Here is a 15,392-nt window from a genome sequence, read left to right as displayed (position 1 = left end):
ATAAAAGAACCTAGACATTTTGTTCTGATGTTATCTAATGTCTGTTATGACTTTGTATACATTTGTTTTGAGAAAATATCGTTGAATTTTTGAAATTTGCCAATATTTTATCTTATTTCTCTCAACTTCGGGTGTAGTCTCTGTAAAAAGAGGCAGCAACCAACTTCCTGTGAGTCATAAATTAATGTCGGTGACTATTTTATATTCAACTAATGATTTCTTTATTTTGGTACTACACGTTTTCGGTTTTTCTTTTAGTTTTGATCACCATTGCTTATTTTATGAGTTCAATTTGATTCCTTGTCGAATTATCACATTATTGAAAAACCCAATTAAATGAAGGCATTGTAAAAAATTGCAAAACATTTGAAAAGGGCGTATCTGGATATGTTAATTGTTTTTGTTGAATAGTTTATGCTTTTTGGGCTGAGACTCAGTTATCTCACGAAACTTTGTGGGTTTTTTTATTTTGCTTATGTTTGTCTTTCTTTTCGTTGTTTTGCGCCTTTTACCCGATAGCGACAGATTTCAATTGCTTCTCCAAGACGTATAACTCAACCTTGTTATAGATTTCAGTTTATAGCTGTTTGTTTTAATGACTTTGAATTTAAATTTAAAAAAAAGAACATTTTTTTTCATCTGTTTAGTTTTTGCTTTTAATTTTGTCGCCCTGTAACCCAATCTTACTCAATAAAACTCTTAATTAGTTTTGTTGATTCAAAATTTTTTTTGGCTCTTGGTTATACGTTGTGACTGCTATGCGTTTTTGCTTCGACAATTAAAGTTCATAAAAATTTTCGCGATTTTTATACTGTTCAGTTTTTGGGTTTCTTTGTGTTGTCATGTCTAAGTAGTCCTTTTATAAAGAACCCTCGTTAATGTTAAGATGATGTTTAAATGATTACTCAAAGTTCTTGCAGAAAACCTCTTATAACTATATTGCCTTGAACAGTGTCCTGTCGTAAAACTGTTTGAAGTTTTGGCTTTTTTGTATTTGTTTTTTTTTGTGGGCTGGTGATTTAGTCTCATTATTAGTAGGCCCAATTGGCTCTCTGAGGTGTTAAAATTTAACCCATTGCTTTTTCTTGTAATCTTAAGTGTGTTATGACTTTCGAAAATATTTGTTTTCAAAAATAAGTTTGAGTCTTTGAATTTCTTTTTTTATTAATTTTTCTGTCGATTTGTAGATCAGTCCCTGTAAACACAGGTCACAACCTGTTTCCAGTGAGTTTTAATGTAATCTTCATAGCAGTTTTAGTTTCAAACATTTGTTTCTCGGCTTTGTTACTACTGTTACTACGAGATTTCATAAAAGGTTAAAGTTTTATATATTTGTATATTTCAACGGATTTTTGGTTTTTTTTGAAAAGATTTTAGCATCAATTGTTAACCCCATTGGATTTCAAATTTTACTCAATCAAGTATTGGCTAATGAAAAGTCCCAATTGCTTCCTATGTAGATTTAAATGAACATTTTAGTGTTTTCAGTTAATATCTAATGACATTAAAAACTGTGAAATTAATTGTTTTCGAAAGTAAAAAAATATTTTTGGACTTCGCGTGTATTTGCTATTTTTTCGGAACTGTTAACCAGCCGCATTGCGGACAGGTCTCATATCTTTTCTAATGAAGTTTAGGTTAAATTGTTTTGTTTTGCTTTCTATCTGATGCGAGTTTGATTTTGTTATGATTTTTTTTATTATAGACATCGAGTTTTGGTCGTAAATAATGTTAGTTGTTTCATTTTTATTATTACCCGCTCGAGTATTCCTATTATCAACAATTTTTATTGGCCCTCTAGAGTGGCATTATTGTATTTCATTTGTTGTTTATTCAACGATGTGTATGTTTTTAAATGTTTTCTATCTCTTCGTCATTTGGTAGCCGATTAAGTCAAGAATGTGGATGAGCGTGGTCGGAAAATTATGTGCGTACGCACATTACCGAGCCTCCATGTTTGGTACTATAAAAGCTCATTATGTTAACTGGAACAGAAAAAAATGATTAAACTTTTGAAGCGTTTTCTGCTTGGATTTACCATCTGTTGACCGTAAATTTACAACACTGCAATGAAACGATAGAAATAGCAATGAACTTTGTTCAAGATGTTTTTCAAGAAGACTAACAGCAGTAACTTGTTCACCTGTTTAAAGCAGCCGATAGATTAATTATCATTGAGTGTCACCATGAAACTTTTCCTGTCCCCATCAAGTGAGTTAAAGCCAAGATTGTTTCTAATGAGAGACAAAAGAGGTTGCAAAGGTTTCTAGAAATCGAAAACAATTTTTATGAAAACTTACGAGAACGTTCAGCGTGATTTATTTAGCTCATCGGCCTGATAAAAATGGGGGTTGGGGCACATAGAGGCCCCTTTGAAACGCAAAAGAGTTATTTGAAATGCCCGAAACCACCTCCAGCTTTACAATGAGTCAATTTTGATTGAAATCCATTTCCAATTTGAAGCGCACAAACTGCAATTTTGCAGAGCACGAAAATTTTGAGTTTGTCGCGAAAACTGAAGAACAACACCAGGTACACAACATGCTATCTGAAACAAAAAACAAACAATAAAGAATGAAGCGAGGCGAGATCTCAGATCCGTCAATTCCTGTTGGCTTTACCACCACCGTACCCAAAAGAAGATGTTTCGGCTCAACAAAGAAAGAACTCGATGACGCGATAGCAAAAAGAGTCGACATCGCAATGAAAAGTCTCCATTCAAAAGTACTCGATGGCTGGGGAGAACAATTGATTGTCCAACATGCACTTTTTTAAAAGTCTGGCTCAAAAAATCTAAAAGGTCACCGAGGAATAACTGATAGGTTAGGTTGTAATCCAAATAAAAGGAGTAAAAAGTGAATCAAATCAAGATTGTGTTTTTCAATCTTACGAGCAGCCAGTTTTCGCATGAGAAAAACCAGATGCAATAATTTTTTTCAGTGTGTTCAGTTTGCTGATGGTGGATTTTTTTACCGATTGATGCCAAAAACTCGTGCTTTGGATCGCTTACTGAACTGCTTTCTTTCTTTCCGCCCAACTTCAGGACGCTACTTGACCAAAAGAGTTCAGAATAATTTTCCCGAAATGATTGAAATCTTTCAATTTACTGAGCAAGCTGCAAAATTTCTAGCAGCGTAATGGTAGCGTTTATAGTGTGGCCAAATAAAGAAACACTTGTTTAGCATTTAATTCTGTTTTACTCTCAAAGTGTGAAACGGGTTCAAGAAATTCACTGAGACTTGACGGATTTGATGCAGAAAATGAATATAACTTAAATGCTTTGAAATGGACGGATTTTCAAAACATCGTTGATTGATTATGACGCTGAGCAAGAACCTTGTAAGTGGTTAATAAAGTATTTTAAATTATCTTTTCTTGGAGTAAGTAACAGCTCAGTCCTTGATGGCAACTGTAACCTGAACATCGAGATCGGTTTTTTGCAGGTTAAATGGAAGTTCCCCAAAACGCTATTTATATCTTATATGAAGGCTAACATTTTGTACACAGTTTTCACAAATAATTTTTTACCCAATTTTACCATTTTGAGCATTTAATTTACATATTGCTTCAGGAAAGGGTGACCTATGGAATAGAAATTAGTACAAAATATTGTCCCTAGATTTCAAGTCAGATCCGAAAACGCCTATTCTGCAAGGGAGCTGCAGATGTATCCAATTTTGAAGCAACGTTGAACTCAATTCGCGTAGTGCAGCTAGTTTCCACAAAACATACAATTCTGAACGTGATTTGTAGTCACAAAACTGCAACTAAAAATTCAACATTGGTAAAGTAATCAAAATATAAACCTTTATCGAAATCGCTTTCATTAAAACTTGCTTCATTAAGTTTGAATTGAAAAATAGTCAACAAATTTTGTGCTTTGGATAGCTTACTAAACTGCTTTTTTTCTTTCCGCCCAATTACAAGACGCTACTTGACTAAGAGGATTCAGAGTAATTATCCCAATATGATTGAAATCATTCAACTTATTGAACAAGCTGAAAATTTCTAGCATTGTAATGGTAGCGTTTATAGTGTGGCCGATAAAAGAGAAATTTATTTAGCGATTACTTCTGATTTACTCACACAGTGTGAAAAGAGTTCAAAAAATTCACTGACACTTGACGGAATTTTTGCAGAAAATGATCATAAATTAAATGTTGTGAAATGAAGGGATTTTCTAAACGTCGTTGATTGATTAGGACGTGGAATAAGAACCATGAAAGTGGTTAATCACGTAATTTAAATTATCTTATCTTGGAGTAAATAAACGTAACATCCAGATTGGTTTTTTACAGGTTAAATGGAAGTTCCCCGAAGCACTATTTATATCTTATATAAAAACTCACATTTTGTACACAGTCTTCACAATTAATATTTCAAGTCAGACCCAAAATCAATTAATCTGGAAGGGAGTTGCAGATGTAATTATTTTTGAAGCAATGTAGAACTCATTTTGAGTAGTGTAGCTAGTTTCCAAAAAAACTGCCAACTCTAAACGTGAATGGTAGTAACAAAACTGCAATTAAAAGTTCAACAGTGGTTAAATATAAACCGTCATCAGTATTGCTTTCATTGAAACTGAGAAAAAATTGAAGTGAAAAATCGTCAAAAAATTTTGTTATTATTCTAATTTTAAATGCATGACTACCTTTTCTTTGAAAAATTATGAGATAGGAATACCTAGAAGGTGGATTTATACTTTTCCCAGTCAATTAAACATAAAAAACCTGAAGTTCTGTAAAAAAAAAAGTGAAGCAATACCTCTAAATCAAATCACGTAAAAGAGAACTTCAATTTCTGAAGAGGTTCACGAATGTGTTTGAAAATGACGACAATGGTAGGACAATTTATTTGGGGAGAGGCAACAGTTAGTGATTTATATCTCCTATGAGCTCATTTTCATAAAAAAATTTGGCTGGCTATTGCTACTGAGAGCGCTTTAAAAAAACTAAGAATTTATTTGCACGTTATTGGTGATACGTTATTCGACCAATATGGAATTTTGCCAAAAATCCTAAAAATTATTGAATCCTTAAGATAAATTAGTTTTGCATGAACCCTATTTTGCGAAAATTTTGGGTGAATTCAACTAAATAACAAAGCTCTAACAATCGACTTTTCATCGGTTATGAGCTTATTGTGTTATAATGCAGTTCATTTGATTCTAAAATTCGTTTTTTTTAATATATTTATAATAGCACAGTTCCTTTTTCGATAAGATATGAGAAACAATGAAAAATTTGAACGTTCAAACTGTTGACTACTTTATAACCACCAGCCAATTTTTAGTGAAAATGCATTTAGTGAAAATGCAAATGCACGTGCGAACATTATAGGTCGAGCTAAAGTCCAGCATCAAATTTGGGTCGAGCTCAAGTCCAGCAGCAAAAAAATTAGGTCAAGCTAAAGTTGAGATTAGATCTAAAGTCGAGCTAAAATCGTTTCATGGACTACTTGAGTCAAGCGTTGTCTTTTCATGCCACTTTTTTGGTCGAGCATTTTCTTTTCATAAATCGAGGCATGAAACTTGGATCATATTAGGAGCCAGCGCGCCTTCATAATTGGATCGGACAATCTTGATCCCAAAACGTGTTGGGAGGTCTTATTAATTATTTTAGGAGGCTTAAGTGGTTGTGCAATAGGGAGGCAGTGGAACGATTATGCTAATTGAACGAGTCTAGGACAAAAGCGCTAACCATAATTGGTTCGTTTATTCAATCAATGTTTTTGTATAAGGCCCAATTCCACAATTAAGGGCATTATTAAGTAATTCTATTCCATTTAATAGCGAAATTGACTCTAAATATGGCATGTTCCCAGGTTGAGGTCCAGACCCAAATTTGCTTCTGATCAGACTTTCCAGACCGAAATTATCTCTGATCAGAATTTCCAGACGGAAATTCACCCTGATCAGACTTTCCAGACCCAAGTGACCTCTGATCAGACTTTCCAAACAAAGAAGGTCTCTGACCAGACTTTTCAGACCGAAGGTGTTCTGATCAGACCATGGTCCAGACTCAAATTCAGACCATTGCCCAGACCTTAATCAGACTATGAGCAGACTCAAATGCGCTCGAAGAAGTTATGATCAGACCCAGTTGCGCTCGAAGCAGTTATGATCAGACCCAGTTGCGCTTGCTGCTATTTATGATCAGACTGAAGTGCGCTCCAAACCGGTTCTGATCAGACTCAAGTGCGCTCTAAATAGTCTGATCACAGACAGATTTTACTTATGAAAAAATCTCCGAATTTTGCTATAATATATTCATTTCATAAAAACTGATGTTTGCAGTATTTAATTCATCTAAGGAAAAATCAATTTTAAAAGTATTGCTAAAGAAAACAAAACCCAACTGTTGAGAACAAATTTTATTTAGTGTACCGATTAGTTTATAATTCTGAATCAATGGATGAGTTAAGACAGCTTTCCATAAGAAACGTCGTGGTCTCCAGTTGATCAAAATTTCTTCTAAAGGGGACCGGCCTCAGCTATCTGCTGGACTCTTTTTTTCTGATCAGAGCTATCGGACTTTAGATGAGTCTCTGATCAGAAAGCTGCTTTTTGGCTGCCTCTTGGCAGAGCCAACAACTTTCAGTAATAAAAAACAAAAAAAATGAAAAAAATAATGCGCTCGAAATTGTCCCTGATCAGACCCAATTGCGTTTGAAGACATTTATGATTAGATCCAATTGCGCTCGAAATCGCCTCTGATCAGACAAAAGTGCGCTCGAATCCGCCTATGATCAGACCCAATTGCGCTCGAAATTGCCTCTGATCAGACCCAAGTGCGCTCGAATCCGCCTATGATCAGACTTTTCAGACCAAAATGACCTCTGATCAGACCATCTCCAGACCATGATCAGACCGTAGTGCGCTCGAACTTCCGAAAAGACCCTGTAATTTCGGTCTGGGAACACACGGGTGTGCGCTCGACTGGGTCTGATCAGAAGTCAATTTGGGTCTGGACCTCAACCTGGGTTCTACTCCTCTCTGTGTGGAGCTAGATTACGTATCTGGTCTGTAGAACTGTTGGAATTTTTTCAGGTGGTGCCTCTAGTTGGAAACTGGTTTGGATACGGGAGAAGAGGTCTCATCATGGGGGTGTGGAACTCACACGTCTTCATTGGAAACATTCTGGGCTTACTTGTTGCAGGTAGAGCAATTCAATCTGTCATCAAAAATTAAGGAAGCAAAAAAGTTGCAGCTGGAGAAAGAGCAGTATTAAAATTTTCCACTTATGCAGAAAAGTATACAGCTTATTCCTTGATTTTTTCAACTTACTTCAAAACGTCACAAATTTTTTGACGGTTTTTGATTAAAAGGACAGAGAGAGGTCGATCAGATTTGAATTCAGTCAGCATTCATTTGCAGATATTGTAATGAAAGCGAAGAGCAACATCGAACTAATGTAATAAATAGAAAATTGGACTAAAATTCAATTTGTCATCATAGATACAGAAATAGTCTTGATAACATTTACTTCAAGCTCGTGAATTCGTGTCTCTTCTGACATCCAGTATCTTGCTATTCGGTTGATCATCTCCTACAAGAAAGCGACCAATTGAAGAACTCTTTCTACTTTTCCTTGCAACAAAAGGAAGTAACCTCAATTAACTCCCCCTCGTTGAATTAAACAACTATTCTCCTCAAAATAGTTGTATCCCTTAATTGTGTGGACACTTTTCTTGACGAATGACGGTTTCTTCCGTGGAATGATCACTTGAAATGAGTATCTTTGGATAGTTAAGTTTCATAAGTAGCAATGTGCATGTAGTTGGTGCTCAATTAAGCCGATTGGAATGCAAGTAGAATTTTGAAAAAACAGAGACAGAATGCATTTTTAAATGTCACCAGTACACCCGGCGATGATAACCGTTTGGCAATGTAATTTTTTCTGGAAGACCACACGACTATGACATGGAACAATTACACTAAAACAGACCAGCACAATGGATTGTGTATGCAAAGAACAATTGTAGACTCACAGGAACTGCCTGAACTACTAACAGTTTTGGGAAAAGATTCCAAACTTGCGGCATATCCTTGCCAATTCCTTGCGGTAGCTTGAATTGTTGAAAGCAATTTTACATAAATCTATCTCGCAACGGAATTTCTTTGACTACTGGAAGAGTTTTTTTTCGATAATAGCTAGTTCCTATTGCGTTTGTAAACCATCATTTCCTATTGCGTTTGGGAAGATAAAAGCATCAGCAGCAGCAAAAAAATTGATACTGAGGACACTCGAAAGATAGAAAGCTGGCATAAAAAAAGTTGGCATAAAGCGGTGAATTTGAAACAAGCAAAACGATCGTTTTTAGAAAAACATGAAGCCAGAGCTAAGTTTCATTGCTTCCATGGCAAATCTGGCCACTGACCACATTTTTGTTTCCGAAGACGGAGTTGCGCCAGACAATAGGAAAACTATCAAAGATTTGAGAACTTGGAAAGAAGCTCAATCGGCCAGCTGGTACGCGGTACGCTTTATGTTGAAAAATCATAAACATCCCAATGAAGAAGGATTGCGCTTTAGCATTGGAAATCTGGGGAGTAAAATTGACCCTGCTTCTTTGGTTACCTCTTATTTACTGCAGCGTGTTACTGAAATTAGGGATCTTCTTAATTTAGCCTATATGGATGATCCGCAATATGCATTTGGTATCTTAGCGCTTCTGTCTTGACATACTAGAGATGTTTTATTCATCTTTATATATTTTATCATTTGTTGAATCCTAAAACATGCTAGAAAATTTGATAGTCTTCAGGGAACATATTTGGATGACACTCCTCTAGGAGCTCAAAAACCGCAGGAAGCACTATTTGCCTTTCCCATTGATTTTCGAACCTCCATATAATATTAGAAAAAGATTACCTGTTATCAGCCTCATAACAATAATCCGTAGCTTGGCTGGCAGCAGCGCCAATTCAAGCCCTTTTTATTCCTCCAGGCATACTTCGTTTTGCTTTTTTTGCTCGCTATTGAGTGAGTGTTTAAGGCGACCGAAAAAGTGCTCCGATTCCAATCATGAGCACTTGCGGTCTTTGAAAAAAATTTAACCCAAATCCCGTTTTTTGAGCATGTTAATAGCGTACAATTTTTGGCAGAATTTTATCAGAAATTAATGGCCACATATCTGAATGTCTTAATTGTTCTGGTGAAAAGTGATATGGTTTTTTGTAAAACTGCTTAAAGTGTCCTGATCAACAATTAGTGTCGAGAGAAACATTTATGCATTTAATCACTAACGAGACTTTCCTTCATTTTTGCCTGATTGGCACTATCCTAGTTAATAGATACTTTGACCGTCAATGGACGCGTGGAATAGAGTTACTTCTGGAGTGGAAATTAGCGACAACGTTTTGTCCCAAGTTGGCACGATAGTCTCAAAAACACTCGTCGTTCAATCTAGTGTCAGTATATGTGAACTAGATTTAAACTAAATTCGCTCTCTGTAAACAACTTCGACACATGGGATAACCATCATACTAAAACTTAGTTTCAAAATCTAATGATCAACAGGTTAAATTTACTGAAAAACTCGACATTGGCCAACTATTTTTTGCTGGTCTGTTATAATTTTGAACACAAGAGATACCAGAATATAGGCATTTGACCGAAAAAGAAAGCAGATGTTCGATCACGTAAAAGTCCACCAATTCATAGTAGATGAACTTGAATCTTTTTGAAGGGTGACTTCAGTTGATTAGCCAGTCCAGAAAACCAATCAATATAAAAGTTTCTTGATTTTAGGAATTTTCAATTTTTCCCTACCAATGTAAGCAGAGCGAGAAAAAGTTGATGACAATAGTTAAGATAGCCAAATAATTTGTCATTTTTTCTTCAATTGCTGAACGAACGATTGCATGAAATTTGACCTGCCTTCGCGTCGGCTTAATTTTTACTTAGGCTTACTCTGTGCTGACAATCTAAATAAATGATAAAAAATAAAACCAGCGAAATTAAGAGTACTGATTATTTCAAAGAACACATAAAAATCATCTAGTTGACTTTATGTGAACTCCAAACTGCAATTACTCCTGAAACTGATCTTTAAACAGGTTTTCATTTGTTCGGCACGTCAGGAGATTTCAAAACTAAGCGAAACCAGAGAAAATGGTTAGATAAAAGAATTTTTTCAGTGTTAAATTCAATTACTTTAATAATACATTAACCCAGAACACGAAATTATCAAACTCTTAATTGTTGTTGGCTTATCTTCAAATTTTTCGGCACTTTTTGTCGAAATTTTGTCCAATTTAATTGAGTACGCAACTAGCTACCAAACATATAACAAAATTTTATGACCAGACATTTTCTTGTTAAACCGACGAAACAATTTTTTGTTGCTGAAATTTTCAACAATTGTATAAACCCCAAAAAGTTACTCTGGTTATTGTTTACTCATTTCACATCTCTTGTATCTTCACACAAAAAGTGCTTGTACATGTATCAATATGCTTGAACCCGTATAAGCAGGGGTGAAATTAATGCTTGATGTCTGTACTCAAAAGAAACACAGCATCACTCAAAAGGTGCCTTTTATAATTAAAAGTTTATATGCAATTGCTCTCAAACGACGTTTGTAGCAATTATGTTAGTCCTGTTGGTCTTTTTCAAGCAATTTTTTGCAGGACTGATTTTTCGTCTGACCCGTTCAATTTTTCGTCCTCAAAAGCCAGATAAACAGGTAGCGCCCAGCGTGCTTTAAGTTCTCTTGGAATATTTCAGCTCACTAATCTCAAAGTATGCGATTCACAGAAAGTGTTTTGGAGACCTATACTTATAGTGTGAAGGGCGGTTCTTAGAGGTTGAGTCGATCCCCCGGTGCCCCCCGCTGTGCTCACCTCATTCCCCTTCCATTAAACTAAAGCTAGCCTTACTAAACCGTGGCCAGCTACTGACGAAGCCATCCGCTCGCCGGTTGTTTGAGAGCCATTCGCCCGATGTTAGTCGGTTATGTTTACCTTTATAAATGCGTGAAGAGCATACGCCATATCAACCACATAGGGCTAAAGTTTTAGCCGACACGCAATTTAGACGACAAGCCAATTGGCCAACAGATTTCATTAAAAAATGACAAAAATCAGATAAGTATAATTTTACTAGTGTTATTAGAAGTTTCGACCTTTGGTTGTGAAGTTTGTGGTTGTGATTGATTTATATCACGTCCCACGGGTCGTTGAGCTTCGCATCCTGTCCTACATGTCCAAAAACAGCTAGTAGTTAATGGCAATTATTGTCTGTTTTTTTCTTTTAAAGGGGGCTGGGGGTGCGACCGCGCTCCAATGATAATGGTCTACTGAACTATTTATTCATCGACCCATGAGATTTTTTGACCAGAACTAGGACAAAACTGCGGGCTAAATTTTTCATTTTTCTCTTGTCGGCTAAATGCCTTGACATGCTCTATTGAAACCTATAGAGCGAGCACCCAAATTTTAGTCGTTTACAAGCATATATTTGCACTGCCTTTAAATAAACTCTATTTGGAAGGAAAATACCTAAAAAATGACCGCTGGTGGATAATGCCCTCATTGCTTACCAAACCATTATCGACCAAACTCTCATCCAAATTTGGCCAAGTTACTGTCAACTTTTGCATTTTTTAAATTTATTCAGAACAAAAAAAATTTGAAGGGATTTGAACTGTTTAAGCTAAACTGTTGAAATCGTTATCAATTCTTGTTTTTTTTCCCTATTTTTCTCAACCGGAACAATTCGAATCAAATTGGGTCATGAAAAGACCATAAGTAACCAATCATTACTGGAAAAGTTGATTTGAGTATCTATTCTACCCAAATACACGGCAGAGCAACCTGCTAGGGTCTGACTTTTGGTCTTTACTCTTTTCAAGAGATGTTGATTACAAATCTGTAAAAAGAGTAAAAGAAACATTTTTCAGATAACAGTGGTCACCTATAGACCGAGCATATGTCAATTAGATGCATTTTTGGTCAAGGTAATCTTGAGCACATGCATTATCTGTGGATTAAAAAAAAACTAGCCGAGAGTCTTTGGTTTTTAAACTCACCAGTTTTGTCAATTTTTCTAGCCAAAAGTGACAAAATTTCCTGCATTTCTAAGTCGGCGTCATCTTCCTTGTTCGGCATTCAACATCAAGATTTGGTACCGTTGTTTTTAAACGTAAGACAGACTCGATATCGTCGTCTTTTAAACGTCAGAGAGAGAGAGAGAGAGAGAGAGAGAGAGATAGAGCTTCGGTATTGTCGTTTTTTAAACGTCAGAGAATTAGATTCGGTATCGTCGTTTTTTAAACTTAAGCAAGATTTAATATTGCTGCGAGAAGTACCATGAATATTTATTATCTGGGTTTTGATCGCAGTCTAATCCGGCAGACCGGAAAAAAAACTGTCGGCATGTTTCGGTTTCAAACGTAACCAACTGTGAAAAACTTTGCTTGTGAGCTACAAGAAAGTGTGTCCAAACTCAATGAATGCCAATTAATCAACAAATTTTCTTCAATGTTCAACAAGTATGCCACGTTTTTGAATTCAAAATTAACCAAAAAATTCATTTTTGTCCAAATAATTTTGAGAAAACTTTCCATTAATTTTTCACCTTCTTTCCAAATTTTTCTCTAAGGAGTACGTTAGAAGTTCCTGCAAAAGGAACGCTATCCTAACATTTGACTACATTAAAAACATAAAAATCTAAATTTCCTATAGAAAAAAACCGGCAATTTCTTACATCTAAAATTGAACATACCGACGACCTCTTACCTTGAAATACTGAAAATACCGACGATATCTTACGTTCAAATGCCGAACATATCGAATCTTCTGAAACCGAACATACTGAATCTCTCTTGCATCCAAAAACAACAATACCGAATCCTTCTTACGTTCGAAACAGACAATGCCGAACAAACCAAACTTACTGACTCTTTCCTCACGTTTGAAACCGAACATACAAAAGATTTCTTACAAATTTTTCGTCGTTTTTGTTCGGTTTTCTCAACTAGGTAAGTGCGACACAAAAAATAACCCTAAACAATTTTGTCATTCTAGTGTATTTTTGTTGTTTGTCAGTTGGCTCTCAACTAGGTCAAGTATCGAGGGTATAAAACCAATAACCCCAACCACGCCCCTTTTCTCTTGAAAAGGGACCTTCTTCCTTTAATTATATGAAAGGAGTCAAAAATAAGTGTTGATACTTTTAGGTTTCTTTGTTGACACAAACTGGGGTCTATCTTTCATGGTTCCGGCGGCCATTATAACAACTATGGGCATTATTGTGTTCCTAACAATTGTCCCATTCCCAGAAATGGTCAATTGCATCAATCCCAATCACTCAGCCGACCGCACTCGAAGCCGAAATACGCTGAATAGGAATGAACAACCACGACCAAGTTCCTTGGCCAGCGAGAGCAACCGAATTGATGGCGGTAGCAGTTTTGTGATAGTTGACAATGAAGAAATTGAGTTCGAGGATAGTTTTTTGGAAGACTTTGGCTACGATGATGAAAGGTTCCGCAGTCAGATCATGAAGCCTGCTATAGCCATTAAAGATGCACTCAAGGTACGTTCAACTGCAAACAAATGCCCCCCCCCCCCCCCCCCATAGTGAAGTGTCTCAATTTTGAGACGGTGTCGTAAACGGTGCTTACTAGGGACAAAAATGAATCAAATTGAATTAATTGGAAGATCAATATATGAGGAAAACACTCATGAAGAAAAAGCAACTAAAGAAAAAAATGCTAACAGAGCATCAGTACACTGTTTACCCGGGCCGAGCTTTCACCCTCAATCCACCCCTAATTAGCGGGGATTGGGGTGTAACGCGTTTTTCACTCCTATTTATCGGGGAAAAGTGTTTAAGAGTGTAATTTTAAGAAATTACACTGTTTTTACACATTTTCACCACACTTTGTACACTTTTTTCAGAGAGCGTAATTTAGTGTGGATTGAAAAGAAATTACAATCGTTTTTCCACCATTATGCTTACTATCACGTTTTTTTTTCACTCTTTTTCCACTCTTCATAAAGAGTGTCATTTAGAGTGGATTGAAACTAATGATAAGTATATGCTTAGTTTTAAAAGTAGGTTTGTGTTTGTTCAGATACCAGGAGTGATCGAGTTCTCACTGTGTCTATTCTTCAACAAGTTCGTCACTTACTCATTCATGTACTGGCTTCCAAACTTCATATCTCTCCTCACCAATTATGATCTGTCCAGCCAGTCATCTGCCTACATTGCCACAGCCTTCGACTTCGGAGGCCTCGTCGGGGGAATGGTTCTTGGTCACGTTTCGGGTACGTTTGGCTTTTGACTTTAACACTGCTTCTCGAGTCACGTTTTACAGTTTTTGGTCCCTGACTGAAATGACAGAAATGACCTCTGCAGAACATAGGACAGACTGGGCTTGTAATAAGATTAGCACTCAGAGATATTTTGACCTCTATAATCATACCGTGCGACAGTGCAACTCGATTTGATCATTGTTGAGGTTTATAATAGCTCTGATAAGATCCTCAGAACTCAAATGATGAAATATAATTCCTGTCACCACCTAAAGCAATCTGCACTACCTTATATGACCACTAAGTTGGGATTTATAATGGGACTTAACCTAGATTTGATTGTACTGTCATAGTTACGTATACAAAGGTAACGTTTATCTGTATATTTGTGTTTTTCCAATTTCAGACAGATTAAAAGACAGGGCAGTAGTCGCAGCATTCTCAATAATCCTCTCTGTTCCTTTGATGCTATTGTACAACTTCACAGCCAATAAGAGCCTTCAAATTGGGACTGCATTACTTTTCCTCACTGGTCTGACTGCTAATGGCCCCTATGCCTTGATCACAACTGCCGTCAGTGCCGATTTGGGAACCCACGAGATCTTGAGGAAAAATAGCCGGGCGCTGGCAACAGTCACGGCCTTGATAGACGGAACGGGTTCTTTAGGGGCAGCTTTCGGTGTTATTGTTTGCTTTGAACTGGACACTGGAAATGTTTTCTACGTTCTTGTTGCTTCCAACATTGTTTCACTGTTTTTCTTAACGAGGTTGCTTGTGAAATGTTACAGAAACTATGAACAACGTTTGAAACGTTTTTGTCGAACATGTTTATTTTGTAAATGATTATCATGTTCTTTTTCGTTAGCCTCTTTTTCAAACTTTTAACAAACAAATTATATTATAGTTCTTACGAAGATTTCGCAGGTTGAGGTTATCAGAACGACTTCGGTCGGGCACAGAATTGTAAAACACGACTCAGCGAAGTCATTAATTGCGTCGAAGTCATCAAAACTAGGTTGAAATTGGTGTACATAAATAGTAATCAAGATAGCTACCATATTGTCACAACTTATAACGAAATCTGCCGGTACGATAACGCAAGGGGGAGTTAATGGGCATATTCTTGAAA

At 36.3% G+C, this 15,392-nt stretch overlaps 1 protein-coding gene across 1 annotated transcript in view; it reads left to right on the top strand.

Moving 5' to 3' along the window:
- Positions 1 to 15,173, top strand: part of LOC142338262 (glucose-6-phosphate exchanger SLC37A2-like) — a 21,110-nt gene extending 5,937 nt beyond the window's left edge. The window contains exons 4-7 of the mRNA XM_075387934.1: positions 7,049 to 7,157; positions 13,183 to 13,541; positions 14,083 to 14,275; positions 14,670 to 15,173. Of these exons, the coding sequence (XP_075244049.1) occupies positions 7,049 to 7,157; positions 13,183 to 13,541; positions 14,083 to 14,275; positions 14,670 to 15,106 (1,098 nt within the window). The 3' untranslated portion in view covers positions 15,107 to 15,173. The remainder of the gene's footprint in view (positions 1 to 7,048; positions 7,158 to 13,182; positions 13,542 to 14,082; positions 14,276 to 14,669) is intronic.
- Positions 15,174 to 15,392: the final 219 nt, after the last annotated feature.

This window comes from Convolutriloba macropyga, chromosome 4 (assembly GCF_964194025.1).
Source record: "Convolutriloba macropyga chromosome 4, txConMacr16.3, whole genome shotgun sequence".
Taxonomy (NCBI): domain Eukaryota; kingdom Metazoa; phylum Xenacoelomorpha; order Acoela; family Convolutidae; genus Convolutriloba; species Convolutriloba macropyga.
Note: the sequence above shows the minus strand (reverse complement) of the source record. Positions and strands in the feature narration are given on the sequence as shown.